Consider the following 15,009-nt stretch of genomic DNA (forward strand, 5'->3'; position numbering starts at 1 on the left):
CAGGTCTGAAAATTCTAGACCTGGGTCACAGGCCACAATTTTCTATTGCAGTGATTAGCATTACAGTTCTCAACAGATATAATTATCTTAAATATTATCATCATTTTTGTCATTATTATTAAACAAGTCCTGCAGTCTCTTAGTTGGCTGTTTATCCATCTTTCCCCTAGAAACACCATGATCTTTCTGCGTTGTCATAGTGTCCTACAGGAAAAGACCCCTCATTTCCCTTTGATCTTGCTGTAATTACTATAATTATATCCACCTTGCATCTAACAGTTATTACCTCCCACTATTCTAGAATCTCATCCTTCCCATTCATAGGAGGGAGCAAAATTATAGGAAAGCATCATCATTTATAAACCCAACATTCTTTGTTAAATCTTAAAATTTTCAAAATTTATACTACAAATCAACTGTACTCCTTATTTCTAGTCCACATAAATATCTCTAGCTTAGTTTGAGCTGTCTGTGCTATAATCACAATAAGCCTATATAATAAACAACAGTATAATTGTTATAATTCAAGAGAATACTTAGTGCTCCCCAAAATCTAGAGGGTATCAAGTTAGAAGCAAAGAGTAGATTTTACAGAAAGGATAATTATATGACTACAGCCCCAACAGTGAGAGCCTTTCTAAGATCAAGGAATCTTTCAGAAGAGTGAGTTTTTCCTCTGTGATTCATCACTGTTCTAGAAGGATCTAGGTAAACACATGGTAAGATTTCAGAGTGTAACCCAAATAGTAGGAAAAGAGTTCCCCTACATTATACAAGGATACATCAAAAAGTTTATAGAAAAATTAATGTTATCTTTTAATTCTATTTTTCATGAATTTTGAAGAACACTAATAATGTACTGTTCCTTAAAACTGAAGGTTCTACAATTTTTTGAAGCTGATACTTTCTGCTGAATCAGGAAGATCAACTAAGTTGATAAGAAGACATGATGAGACCAAAGTGTCTCATAAAGGAAATATTTGGAAGAGAGAACAACAGCAGGTGTGGATATGGTATGAGTATATACATGGGTAATTATTAGAAGACAATTCCAGAAGTCAATAGGGAGAAGGGCAAAAAAAAAAAAAAAAAAAGCAACAGACTATAACCATAAGTGATACGAAGCAGTCAAGAGAGGCAGAGACACAGCAGTGAATAGCACGTAAGGCACTGGGCCTTACACACCTATTTGTACCTTGTGCTGTCTCTTCCTCCTCACAAAAATTACCCCATATTAACTGTTATATGTGTTCACAGTTCAAAGAGACATCTTTTCCTGAAGAAACTAACCCTTGTCCAAGGATGAAATTACTTTCATTTATTTATTTATTTATTTATTTTATTGAAACATACTTGATTGTATATATCTGTGGGATACATCATTGAATATCAATACCTGTGTGCAATATGTGATGTTCAAATCAGGATAATCAGTATATTCAACATTATACAATGCAATCAATTCTCATGGATGATTTCTTCTAGGCCAATCCAAAGAATGAAGAAGGATTTTATTTGTTTATTTATTTTTCTTCTCAACATACCATAGGGTTATTTTTTAACTTCTCAATGTACATTATAGTCGATTTTCATGACTCTTTACCTATTCCTCTTCTCCGCTCCCCCACTACATCATATCTATTCACTTGTCTTAAAAAGTTCAAGGAATTGTTGTGATTGTTGTGTCTTTGAGGAAAGATTTTAAACCTCCATTCATCTTTCATCATCTGAGATCAACTTCTTGCTCCATAACCTCCTCATGGCATTTTTCACTTCTGCATTCCTCAGTGTATAAATCAGAGGGTTGAGCAAGGGTGTCCCGAGTGTATAAAACACAGCTATCATCTTATCCATGGGAAAGGTGGTTGCAGGACGTGTGTACATAAATATGGATGGACCAAAGAACAAGGTGACCACGATGATATGGGAGCTGCAGGTGGACAGGGCTTTTCTCTTCCCTTCAGCACTGTGGTTCCTCAGGGAATGCAAGATAACAATGTATGACGACATCACCACAACAAAACTCACTGTGCAGATGGCACCACTATTGGAAACTAGGAGTAGATTGATCACATAAGTGTCTGAACAAGCGAGTTTCAACAAGGGCTGCAAGTCACAGAAATAGTGATCAATTACATTGGGGCCACAGAAAGGCAAACTCAAGGCAAGAAAAATCTGAGCTGAAGAATGCACACAGGAGCCCACCCAGGCCATGGCCACCAACACACCACAGACGCGGCAGCTGATGATGGTTGTGTAGTGAAGGGGCTTACAGATGGCCACATAGCGGTCAACAGCCATGAGGATAAGGATGAAGATCTCCAGGCAGCCAAAGAAATGTAATATAAAGACTTGGATCATGCACTCACTGAAGGAGATAGTGTTCTTCTTTGAAAGGGCATCCACAATCATTCTAGGAGCTATGGAAGTACAGAAGCAGGTGTCAGATAAGGATAAGTAGAAAAGGAGGAAGTACATGGGACTCTGAAGTGCCCGACTGGTCTTGATGGTAACAATAATCAGCAAGTTACCAAACAATGTCCCCAAGTAGAAAAGCAAGAAAGTGGCAAACACTATTTTCTTCCTAACAGGATCCTGTGTCAACCCCAGTAGAATAAACTCAGTCACATTATTATTCAGGTGCATGATTTCATGAATGAGGAGGAGTGAGTGTGAAGTGGTTTATCTGCAAAAAATAAAGGAATTAATTTATGATGTGCTATGTGGTGTTATGAAATCTTTTTAAGTAAAAATATTCCTCATCAGGGACATTCTGTCTATGGTTATTAATAAGTCACTTAAACACTTGCTCCTCAATTTTAATGACCACTGCATAGGACTATTGCAAGTCTCAAGTACGTTTATGGATGTGATACTTTCCTATACCATTCTTCAAGTACAAGACCTTGTTAATTTTGGCATGATTCTGATTAATTTTGCCAATTCAATAATGTAAAATTAGGAGATATGGATATATTTTAACATTACCTTCACTTTCTTATATATAATTATATATATATATATATATAATATAATATATAAATATTGGTGCCCATGTTTTACATAGTGTATCATTAAACATTTGGGATATATTTTCACTACCCTTGGAGTTTCATGGTGTAAATATAAAGTCATACACCATTGCCTCCACCATATACAGAATGTCTTATTTATACATATTTTGTGGATTAAATATCCATTACACATTTTTATATAAATATGTATTATATACAAATACCTGATATGCTTCACTTTTCTGCGACAAATTCTCCCGGATATTCTAACTTCCAAAGAGGAAAAGTAAGAAAACAATCTTATAGCCTCTAAATAATCTACTGCTACCTATGAAGTGCTTTGTGAATGGAAGTACTTGATATATACTAATGAAGATAAATGAATGTTCTTGATAGTTGGTAACATCTTCAGTATTTCCATTACTAATTTTCTCCTTCTGATTTAGTAAAAGCACTCTTAGAACACTCAGAGTCTCCGAGGTTACATTTAAATGAAATGGGGTAGAGTAATATTACACAAATGTTCATGTTTTCATGATTGAAGTTTTTAGCTTAAGCATTTTGTAACTTGGTGGTTTGGAGGCATATCATCAGGCAGTTGGCATAGGATCAGATTATGATTGTAATCCCTGGTAGAGTTTTTTTTTTTTTAAATTTATTTATTTATTAAGAATATTCATGAGATACAGAGCTAATTGTCACGCCACCCCATGCCCTGATGTGAGGGCCAGATTCATAGTGGGGGAATACCCATTAACAGAAATTACTTTTGTAGTTTTTATTATGAAGGTATCTGAAAACCCCACATTCTCAGGACAGAGCAAAGAGTCAGAAAAGTAGAAATATGTGGTTTTAGGAAAAAGGGATAGTAGATACTCAGTAATTGACTACTTTATTCAATCTGGTTTATCTTCTGGCAAAACCAGAAGTCATCAATTATTCAACTCTAAAATATCACTTATTTCAATGAAGGCATTTTTGTTGTTTTTTTAATGTGAAAAGAAATAGTATCACAGGGCTTCACTTTCAACAACAAAATATTTTCTCTAAATCTTTTTGTCAAGATGACAATGGAAGGGACATATATGCAAGAAAAAATATAAAGTAATGCGTAATTTATTTAAAAGTAATCTGGAAGACATACTTAGCCCATTGTTTCCCTGCCCAATCCATCCATACTTTCAATACATTGTGTTGAAAGTTGAGAGTTGGCCAAAGCACAGAATGTAATAGACAAAATTGACATGAAATTCCCTTATTTATATACATACATACATACATATATACATATACATATATATACATATACATATATATATACATATAAAAATTCCCATAAAACATATATATAAGAGTAAATTTTCTCCTCTTCAACAGACTTGAAATATGCCTTATCTTACACCATATTAAAAAATACCCCTGAAAAAGCCTAAGGAAGTTACTCACTTCTGATTGCCAAGAATTTTAAAAAATTATCTTTGGACTCTGATTTTTGGCAGTGATCTTACAACATAAGGAAACTGAGTTGGTATCTTAATCATCACACCAAGCTCATTCTTTCCTTTATTTATTTACAAGAGTGATCCATCATGAAATATTTCTACTTGAAATGTGGTTTTCAAGGCTTTAGAGCCAAGATCATGTAAAAGTCATTTTCACACCATAATTTTGACCACTCCCATGACCGTACGGCTTTTGGTCTGCATATGGGAATCCAATCAGATTATCCACATCGAGGACAAGCATATTTATTTAATACATTTGGACATATATTTTAAGACAAATTTAGCATCAGTAATACATATGATTTAATTAACTTGGTAATAATTGTAGGTACTCATCAAAAATTTAATCAATAGTTTGACCAATAGTCATTAATTTTCTTCCTTCCTAGAAATCCTTTCACTTTTGAGCTACTTAAACCATCTAGAGACTTCAGGACACAACTGTGGGGAAACCTCCTCTTAGATGTTTCCAGTGATTTCCCTGTGAGCAGAAAATTATCTCCACTCCTTTCTAAGGGCTTTCCTTACATCATTCCTTGTACTATTATATATAATTGCTTCAATTAAGTTATGCATGTGCTTCTTTTAGCTCCTTTCTGGAATAAGAATATCGGAATTCTATGTTTACTCAAGATATTATTTTCCACTGTAAAAAACCCAATGCCTAGTACAATGTACATTTAATGTTTTTAAATTGAACATTCTCTCATCTCAAAATGCAATAATATAGATATCTGTTCATTTGAGTAATATTTTGATTGCAGGACACATTTATATGGCTAATTTGTGGGGCTTTGTATTATGTATGGTAGACTGAAAAATATGCTGTTCATTTAAAAATCCTCACCACTTCTATTTAACATACTACTGGAGGTACTAGACAGAGCACTCAGGCAAGAGAAAGAAATAATGGGAATCCAGATTGGAAAGGATGAAATCAAACTGTCCCTATTTGCAGATGACATGATACTATATATAGAAAAACCTAAAGATTCTATCAAAAAACTCCTAGAGCTGGTTAATAATTTCAGGAATGTTGTGGGATAAAAAATAAATGTGGAAATATCAGTTGTACTTGGATACTCAAATAATGAACTAACAAAAAGAGCAAGAAAGAAAGTAAGCCCATTTACAATATTCATGGAAAAAATAAAATATCTAGGGAACGATTTAACCAAAGACGTGAAAGATCTCTACAATGACAACTACAAACCACTTCTGAAAGTAATTAAAGAGGACACAAAAAGATGGAAAGTCATTCGATGCTCTGGGATTGGAAGAATTAACATTGTGAGAATGTCTATACTACACAAAGTGATCTACAGATTCAATGCAATCCCCATCAAAATACCAATGACATTCTTCACAGAAATGGAAAAAACAATCTTACCTTTCATATGGAAAAACAAAAGACCCTGAATCGCCAAATCAATTCTTAGCAAAAAAAAACAATAAAGCTAGGGACGTAACACTACCTGATTTCAAATTGGACTACAAAGCTATAGTAACCAAAACAGCACAGCACTGGCATAAAAACAGACACTCAGACAAGTGGAGCAGAATTTAGAACCCAGAAATCACCCATCAGGCTTACAGTCATCTGATATTGGACAAAGGCAACAAAGATCTACATTGGGGAAAAGATTGCCCCTTCAACAAGTGGTGCTGGGAAAACTGGATATCCGTACATAAGCAGAAGAATGAAACTAGATATGCACCTCTAACCATATACAAAAATCAACACAAAATGGATTAAAGACAAGTATAAGACCTGAAACGGTAAAATTACTAAGGGAAAATATAGGTGAAACACTTCAGGAACTAGATCTGGGCACAGGCTTTATAAATATGAACCCAAAAGCCCAAGCAGCAAAGAAAAAATAAACAAATGAGATTATACCAAACTAAAAACCTTCCGCACAGCAAAGGAAACAATCAACAGAGTGCAGTGACAACCTACAGAGGGGGAGAAAATTTTTGTTAGCTATGCATCTGGCAAGGGATTAATATCCATAATTTACAAGGAACTCAAGCAATTATACAGTAAAAAAAAAAAAACCAAATAACCCAATTAAAAAATGGGCAAATGAACTGAATAGACATTTTTCAAAGGAAGACATACAAATGGCCAACAGGTATGTGAAAAAATGCTCAGCATCACTAGTCATCAGAGAAATGCAAATTAAAACCACATTGAGATATCACCTCACCCCAGTTAGACTGGCTATTATCAAAAAGATGGTGAATAACAAATGCTGGTGCAGGTGTGGAGAGAAGGGAATACTCCTACACTGTTGGCAGAACTGTAAATTAGCACAACCACTATGGAAAACAGTACGGAGGTTTCTCAACCAACTTCAGATTGATCTTCTACACTATCCAGCAATCCCACTTCTGGGTTTATACACAAAGGAATGGAAATCATCATGTTGAATGGATACGTGCACTCCCAAGTTCATCGCATCTCTGTTTACAATAGCCAAGATATGGAACCAACCTCAATGTCCATTGATGGATGATTGGATAAGAAAACTGTGGTATATATACACCATAGAGTACTACTCTGCCATTAAAAAGAATGAAATTTTCTCATTTGCAACAACATGGATGAAGCTGGAGAAACTTCTGCTGAGTGAAAAAAGCAAAGCACAGAGGGATAAATACCACATGTACTCACCCATAAGTGGGAGCTAAGAGAGAAAGAAGGAAGGAAAGAAAGACCACCATGGTGGGTTGGACTTGCAGAGGGAGAGAACAAACCTAGGGACACAACATGGAGTGGGGGAAAGGGGGCGGAAGAGGGAGGTTGGGGATTATTAGGTGGGGTAGACAGGGTACAATCACAATTTGTGGTAATGGGCATGCTGCCAGTATGGATCTGCCCTTCACATCTCAGACAGGAGCAGGGGATGATCAGCCTTATATCTCAGGAATATTCATAACCAATAAAAAAGGGAGGGAGGGGAAAGCCTGAGACCCATTTTAAATAATTTAGTGCATCAGCTCCACACCTATAGTAGAAGATATTGTACCCTGCACAGCACCACACTGCCATGAAAGATACTGGGTCTCTGACTACCACAAATTTATTATCTTAAGAACATGTCGTGCTCTTTATATGAATCCTTTGTTCCACAAGGAGGCAAGGAGAACCTTAACATTTTTCATACCCTCCTGACACTGATGCACATTATTGTGGACATCTATGTGTATGACTCTGTGTCCACATTTTTTTTTAAGAGGAGTGCTAACAGCATTCATTGGGTTCTCAAAAGAATAAGACACAGAAATGTGTTACAATAGCCTGGAGGCAAAACAGAACCAGTAGTATAGCACATCTCCTAATAACTACTGTACTTATCTCAACTGTTCAAGATTAGCCAACTTTGAATGGCCACATTGGTTATAACAATAGTAAACAATGCGTCAGTGTTGGGTGTAATGGTGAAGAGAAGAAAGAAAAGCAATCAAGAAAAGATCAAGGCAGATGAAGATGGAAAACAGAGTGATAGGCAGCTCCTTCTATGATTCTGTGTTGGATTGCATGGTTCACAGAAGCATTGCTTTCCTCAAGGACTATCTCTCGTACTAACCAAGCCTCCCTAAATCAGTGACAATAGACTTTGAGTGAATCTCTTTACTCACTTTATTTCAATGAAGAATTTACCATTCGCTGTGGAAAGGAAAACAGTTTCTCTGAAGCCCTTTTATGCTCCAAAAGTCCACATTAAAGAGTGATGTAATCTGCCCACCTTCACCTCCTCACCCGGTGTAACTGAATCCCATGATTCCTGCTCTCTGCTCAGGAGATGCTTTGGAAGGCCACCTGCATTGAGAAACAAAACTTTGTCATAAAATTTAATACCAATTATCTATGTTTTCTGTATCTGGTTATCCCAAATGTGATATAATTAATATTTAATTCTTCCTCTTCCTAAATCTTACTAGACAGTAGGAGCATTGAGAAGTGATAGGGGTAGATAAGATGACACACGGAAGATGGCTGGGCAGGGATAAATACTGAAGAAAAGAGATTTTTACCCAAAATATTTTCAGCAACATATATGATATATTATCTGTAAACTTCAATATTTAGTGTTTAACCTCCTCATTTGTATACTTGCTCTGAATATTATTTATTTATTTATTATTTGTTTGTTTGTTTGTTTATTTATTATGAATATTCATGAGATACAAAGCCAATTGTCACCCTTCATGCCCATAACAGGAGGGCCAGATTCATACTGGGGGCATACCTATTACCAGAAATTATTTTGTACCCCATGCCCTGCACCCAATTATCCCTCTCCCTCCCCAATTCCCCCCAACTCCAGGAATGTTCCCTTCCTCTGTAAGATCAATGCACTACCACGGTCTTTCTTTCCTTCCTTTCTTTCTTATCTCACAGTGAGTGAGTACATGTGGTATTTACCCCTCTGTGCTTTGCTTATTTCATTCAAAATAAGTTTTCCCAGGTTTATCCACGTTGCTGCAAATGGGTGTATTTCATTCTTTCTTACGGCAGAGTAGTATTCCATGGTGTATATATACCACAGTTTCCTTATCCAATCATCCATCAATAGACATTTAGGTTGGTTCCATATCTTGCCTGTTGTAAACAGAGCTGTGATAAACATGGGAGTGCAGGTATCCCTTTGACATGATGATTTCCATTGCTCTTGGTACACACCCAGAAGAGGGATTTCTGGATCTTATGGAAGATCAATCTGTAGTTGTTTGAGAAACCTCTATACCATTATCTACAGTGGTTGTGCTGATTTACAGTCCCACCAACAGTGTAGGAGCATTTACTTTTCTCCACACCTGCACCAGCATTTGTTTTTCACCATCTTTTTATTAAAGCCACTCTAACTGGGGTGAGGTGGTATCTCAATGTAGTTTTAATTTACATTTCCCTGATGACTACCCATGCTGAGAATTTTTTCATGTATCTGTTGGCCATTTGTATGTCTTCCTTTGAAAAAAATGCCTATTCAGCTCCTTTGCCCATGTTTTAATGGGGTTATTTTTGTTACTCTATAATTGCTTGAGGTCATGCATATTCTGGATATTTAACTATTGTTGATGCATAGTTAGCAAAAATTTTCTCCCACTCTGTACGTTGTCATTTCACTCTGTTGATTGTCCTTTGCTGTGCAGAAGCTTTTTAGTTTGATATAGTCCCATTTGTTTTTTGTTTTTTTTTGATTTTTTGTTTTTGGGTTTTTTGTTTTTTTTTTTTTTTTTTTTTTTTTTTTTTTGCTGCTTGTGCTTTGGTGCTCATGTTCATAAAGCATGTGCACAGACCTAGTCCCTGACGTGTTTCACCTATATTCTCCCTTCGTAATTTTACAGTTTCAGATCATATACTTAAGTCTTTAATCCATTTTGAGTTGATTTTAGTGTATGGTAAGAGATTAATGTCTAGTTTCATTATTCTGCATATGGATATCAAGTTTTCCCAGCACCAGTTGTTGAAGGTGTAATCTTTTCCCCAATGAAGATTTTTGTTGCCTTTGTCCAATATCAGATGGCTACAATCCTGAGGGATGATTTCTAGGTTCTCAATTCTGCTCCGCTTGTCTGAATGTCTATTTTTATACCAGTACCATGCTGTTTTGGTCATAATAGCTTTGTAGTATAATTTGACGTCAGATAGAGTTATGCCTCCAGCTTTTCTTTTTCTTTTTTTTTTTTTTTTTTTTTGGCTTTTTTTTTTTTGCTCAGGATTTCTTTGGCTATTTGGGGTCTTTTGTTTTCCATATGAAAGGTAAGATTGTTTTTTCCATTTCTGTGAAGAATGTCATTGGTGTTTTGATGGAGATTGCATTGAATCTGTAGATTACTTTGGGTAGTATAGACATTTTCACAATGTGAATTCTTCTGATCTAAGAGCATGGAATATCTTTCCATCTTTTTGTGTCTTCATTAATTTCTATCAGAAGTGGTTTGTAGTTCTCATTGTAGATTTTTTTCACCTCCTTCATTAAATTAATCCCTAGTTATCTTATTTTTTTCATGACAATTGTAAACAGGCTTACTTTCTTTATTTCTCTTTCTGTTAATTCATTATTTAAGTATATGAATGCTACTGATTGGGTGGCATTTTTTTATATCCTGCAACATTACTGAAGTTATTAACCAGCTCTAGGAGTTTTTTTTTTGATTGAGTCTTTAGGTTTTTCTATATACATATTATCAAGGCATCTCCAAATAGAGAGTTTGACTTTATCTTTTCCAGTCTGGATTCCCTTTATTTCTTTCTCTTACCTGGTTGCTCTGGCTACTACCTCAAGCACTATTTGAAATAGAAGTGGTGAGAGTGGTCATCCTTGTCTTGTTCCTGTTCTTAAGTGAAAGGCCTTCGTTTTTTTCCCATTCTGAATGATACTGACAGTGGGCTTGTCATAAATGGCTTTTATTGTGTTGAGATATTTTCCTTCAATACCTAATTTGTTGAGAGTCTTTACCATGAAGGGATGTTTAATTTCATCAAATGCATTTTCAGCATCAATTGAGATAATTATATGGTCTTTGTCCTTAAGTTTGTTGATGTGATGTATCACGTTTATTGACTTTCATATGTTGAACCATCCTTGCAACCCAGGGATGAATTTTACTTGATCATAGTGTATAACTTTTTTAATATGTTGCCCTATTCTGATTGCTAATATTTTGTTGAAGATTTTAGCATCTAGGTTCATCAAGGATATTGGCCTATACCTTTCTTTATTTGTTTTGCCTTATCTGATTTTAGTATCAGAGTTATGTTAGCTTCATAGAATGAGTTTGGGAAAGTAGTGTCTGTTTCAATTTTTTGGAATAGATTGAGGAGTATTGGTGTTAACTCCTCTTTAAAGTTCAATAGAATTCAGCTGTAAAACCACCCAGACCCGAACTTTTCTTTATTGGAAGATTGCTAATTACCACTTCAATCTCCTTGCTTGTTATTGGTCTGTTCAGGTTTTCTATCTCTTCTTAGTTTAGTCTTGGTAGTTTGTATGTGACTTATCCATATCTTCCAGATTTTCATATTTGTTGTCATACAGTTGTTTGCAATAGTCCCTAATGATTCACTGTATTTCTGTGGTATTGGTTATAATGTCTCCCTTGTCATTTCTGATTTTTGTTATTTGGGTCTTCTCTCTTCTTTTTCTGTTAACCTAGCTAATGGTTTGTCTATTTTATTTATCTTATTGTAAAACCAACTTTTTGTTTTGTTGATCTTTTCTATTGTTTTGGGGGTCTCTATTTCATTTAGTTCTGCTCTGATCTTAATTATTTCTTTCCACCTACTACATTTATGTTTGTATTGTGTTTGCTTTTCAAGTTCTTTGAGGCATAGTGTTAGGTCATTTATTTAAAGTCTTTCCATTCTTTTGATATAAGCATTTATTGCAATAAATTTGCCTCTTAGTACTGCTTTTGCAGTATCCCACAGGTTTTGGTATGATGTTTCTTTATTTTCATAATTTTCTAGAAATGTTTTGATTTTCTGTTTAATTTCTTCTTGGACCCATAGGTCATTCAGTGCCTATTATTTAGTTTCCATGTATCTGTATAGCTCCCAGCATTTTGCTTTTTGTTTATTTCCAATTTTAGTCCATTGTGGTCTGTAAAGATACTTGGAATGATTTCAATTTTTTAAAATTTGTTGAGACTAGATTTGTGACCTAATATGTGTCTATCCTGGAGAATGTACCATGAGCTGATGAGATGAAAGTGTATTCTTTAGTTGTTGGGTGAAATGTTCTGTATATATCTGCCAAGTCCAGTTGATCTAGGATGTAGAGTAAATCCCATGTCTCTTTGTTGACTTGTTGCCTGGAAGATCTGTCCCAAACTGAGAGAAGGGTATTCAGATCACCAACTATGTATGTTTTAGGTCCTATTTCTTTCTTTAGATCAAAGCATGTTTGCTTTATATATCTGGGTGCTCCAGTAATGAGTTCAGACACGTTTATGATTGTTATGTCTTCTAGCTGGATAGATCCCTTTATCATTATATAGGGGACTTCTTTGTCTTTTTTTAATGTTTATGGTTTAAAGTCTATTTTGTATGATATAAGAATAGCTACTCCTGCTCATTTTTCATTTCCATTAGCCTGGTATATCTTTTCCATCCCTTCACTTTTAGTCTGTATGTGTGTCTCTACAGGTGAGGTGGGTCTCTTGAGGACAGCATACACTTGGGTCTAGTTTTTTTAATCCAATCAGTCAGTCTCTGTTTTTTGAATGTTGAGTTTAGTCCATTCCCATTTAGAGTAGTTATTGACAAGTGTGGCTTAATCCCTGTCACTTAATTGCTTCTTGTTAGATTGTGCAAATATCTTTTGATCATTATTTCCCCTTTTATTTCTCTTCCTCTATGTTAGTTGGGAATTTAAGGTGGTATGATTTAGCTTATTTCTCTTTCTTGCTGACATTTTTGTTTTAAAAGTGTGTTTTGCTCTCTCTTGTGTATTTTGATGGTGGTCACCATTATTCAGATTCCAGATGAATGACTCCCTTCAGAATTTCTAGTAAGGCTGGTCATGTGGTGGTGAAATTCCACAACTTTTGCTTGTCTGTGAAATACACTATTTCTCCCTCATTTCTGAAGGAGAGCCTTTCTGGGTAATGAACTTTTGGCTGGCATTTTTTTCTTTTAGGATTTTGAATATATCATTCCCCTTTCTTCTGGCCTGTAGGGTTTCAGTTGATAAGTCTGCTGTTAGTTTGGTGGGGGTTCCCCTGTAAGTGATCCGATGCTTTTCTCTTGCTGCTTGTAGAATTCTCTTTGTCTTTGAGCTTTGCAAATTTAACTATGATGTGTCTTGGGCAGGACCTTTTTTGGTTGAATCTGTTTGGGGACCTTTGAGCTTCCTGGATCTGAAAGTCTGTATCCTGCCCTACTCCTGGGAAGTTTTCTGTTACTATTTCCTTGAGTAGGTTTTCAATACCTTTTTCTTTCTCTTCCCCTTCAGTAATACCCACAATTCAGATATTACAGTGCTTGAGTTGTCTGCTCTCTCTCTTAAATTTTCCTTATTATTTTTAATTCTTTTTTTTCCTTTTTTTTTTTTTTTGTCTGCCTGAGTTGTTTCAAAAAGACCACATTCAAGTTCTGAAATTCTTTCTTCTGCTTGCTCTATTCTGCTGCTCATACTATCAGTTGTGTTTTTTATTTCATTGACTGAATCTTTTCTAGCAGTTCTGCTACACTCTTTTTTAAGGTATTAATCTCTTTATAGGTTTCCTCTTTCATATTCTGGATATTTTTTCTTGTTTCATTGTGTTCTTTAATTGTGTCTTCCTTTATTTCTTCAAGATTTCTTAAGATCATTGCTCAGAATTCTTTTTCAGACATTTCAAGGATTCCCTGTTCCATGGAGTATGACTTTGGAGCATTATTGTATACTTTTGGTGGTGTCATTGCTTCTTGTTTGTTTGTGCTTCTAGTACTTTTTCATTGATGTTTGGTCATTTTGATCACTCTGTAACAATAACTGTCTTATCTCAAAAAATAGAAAATATCTTTCACTTACCTGTTAGAAGATTCTCTGAATTAGTGTTAAGGCTTTTCATCCATTTTTGAAAGCAGCCTTCCCACAGAATACTGAAAAAGAAATGCCCCTTTCTGCATTCCAGAGGGAATATCTTAACACATAGTGATGTAAGATATTAGCATCCTAGAGAGTATTATTCCCTGAAGTTTCCCTTCCTTTGCTAATCAAAAACATCTCAGATGTTGTAAAAAACTTAACTTTTGGTCTGTCTATGCAGCCTGTAAGAATAGCAAGTTAACCCTACCTGCTAACTCCATTCAGTAACCAGATACAAACAAGGCTGTCGAGGGGTAAGGAGCCTCAGACACACCAAAGGTATCAGAGGAAAAGAGGAAAGATACAAATGGATGGTGGGGAGAGTGACAGACGACAGAAAGAAGAAAAAATAGTGTAACTGGTAAAAGAGCAAGTGGATCACCAAGAAATAACTCTGTTTCCACACAGTGCCCTAAATTGTCACTCCCTGCATTAGGAAACACACTTTTCTAGTACTCGCAATGCACCTGTAGTACATTTGCAAGTACAGTTCAGGGAAGTCAGTGTGGTGTCCTGAAATCAGAGAGTTGATCCTGTGGGCTACAGACAATCCCCACCAAAGAACCACAAATCTATAGCAAATAGTCTCAGGATTTCTTTGTATTACAAGCACTGAATCTCACATTGTTTCAAATTTATTTCCATTTGTTTTACTAACCCATGTTAGTGAATAGACATTTATTGAAATAATTTTACTTCACCAATTTTTTTTTTCCCTTTTTGTCTTTTTTCGTGACCGGTAATGGGATTGCAACCCTCAGTGTCATGCCCGAACCGCGCTCAACCAGTGAGCAGACCAGTCTCTATATGGGATCCGAACCCTCGTGAGCTCCCAAGTGCCACACTCTACCAAGTGCACCACCAGGCCAGCCCCACCAAGTTTTTTTATGTAATAGCCTCATATGA

General features: G+C 35.6%; 1 protein-coding gene across 1 annotated transcript; it reads right to left on the bottom strand.

Annotated features, from left to right (window-relative positions):
• Positions 1–1,713: 1,713 nt before the first annotated feature.
• LOC103610178 (olfactory receptor 4C16-like) lies at positions 1,714–2,646 on the bottom strand. The gene has a single exon (XM_008594397.1). The coding sequence runs from the start codon at positions 2,644–2,646 to the stop codon at positions 1,714–1,716; it is 933 nt and encodes a 310-aa protein (XP_008592619.1).
• Between the last annotated feature and the right edge of the window lie 12,363 nt (positions 2,647–15,009).

The sequence above is a fragment of the Galeopterus variegatus genome, unplaced genomic scaffold (genome assembly GCF_000696425.1).
Source record: "Galeopterus variegatus unplaced genomic scaffold, G_variegatus-3.0.2 Scaffold10710, whole genome shotgun sequence".
NCBI classification, from domain to species: domain Eukaryota; kingdom Metazoa; phylum Chordata; class Mammalia; order Dermoptera; family Cynocephalidae; genus Galeopterus; species Galeopterus variegatus.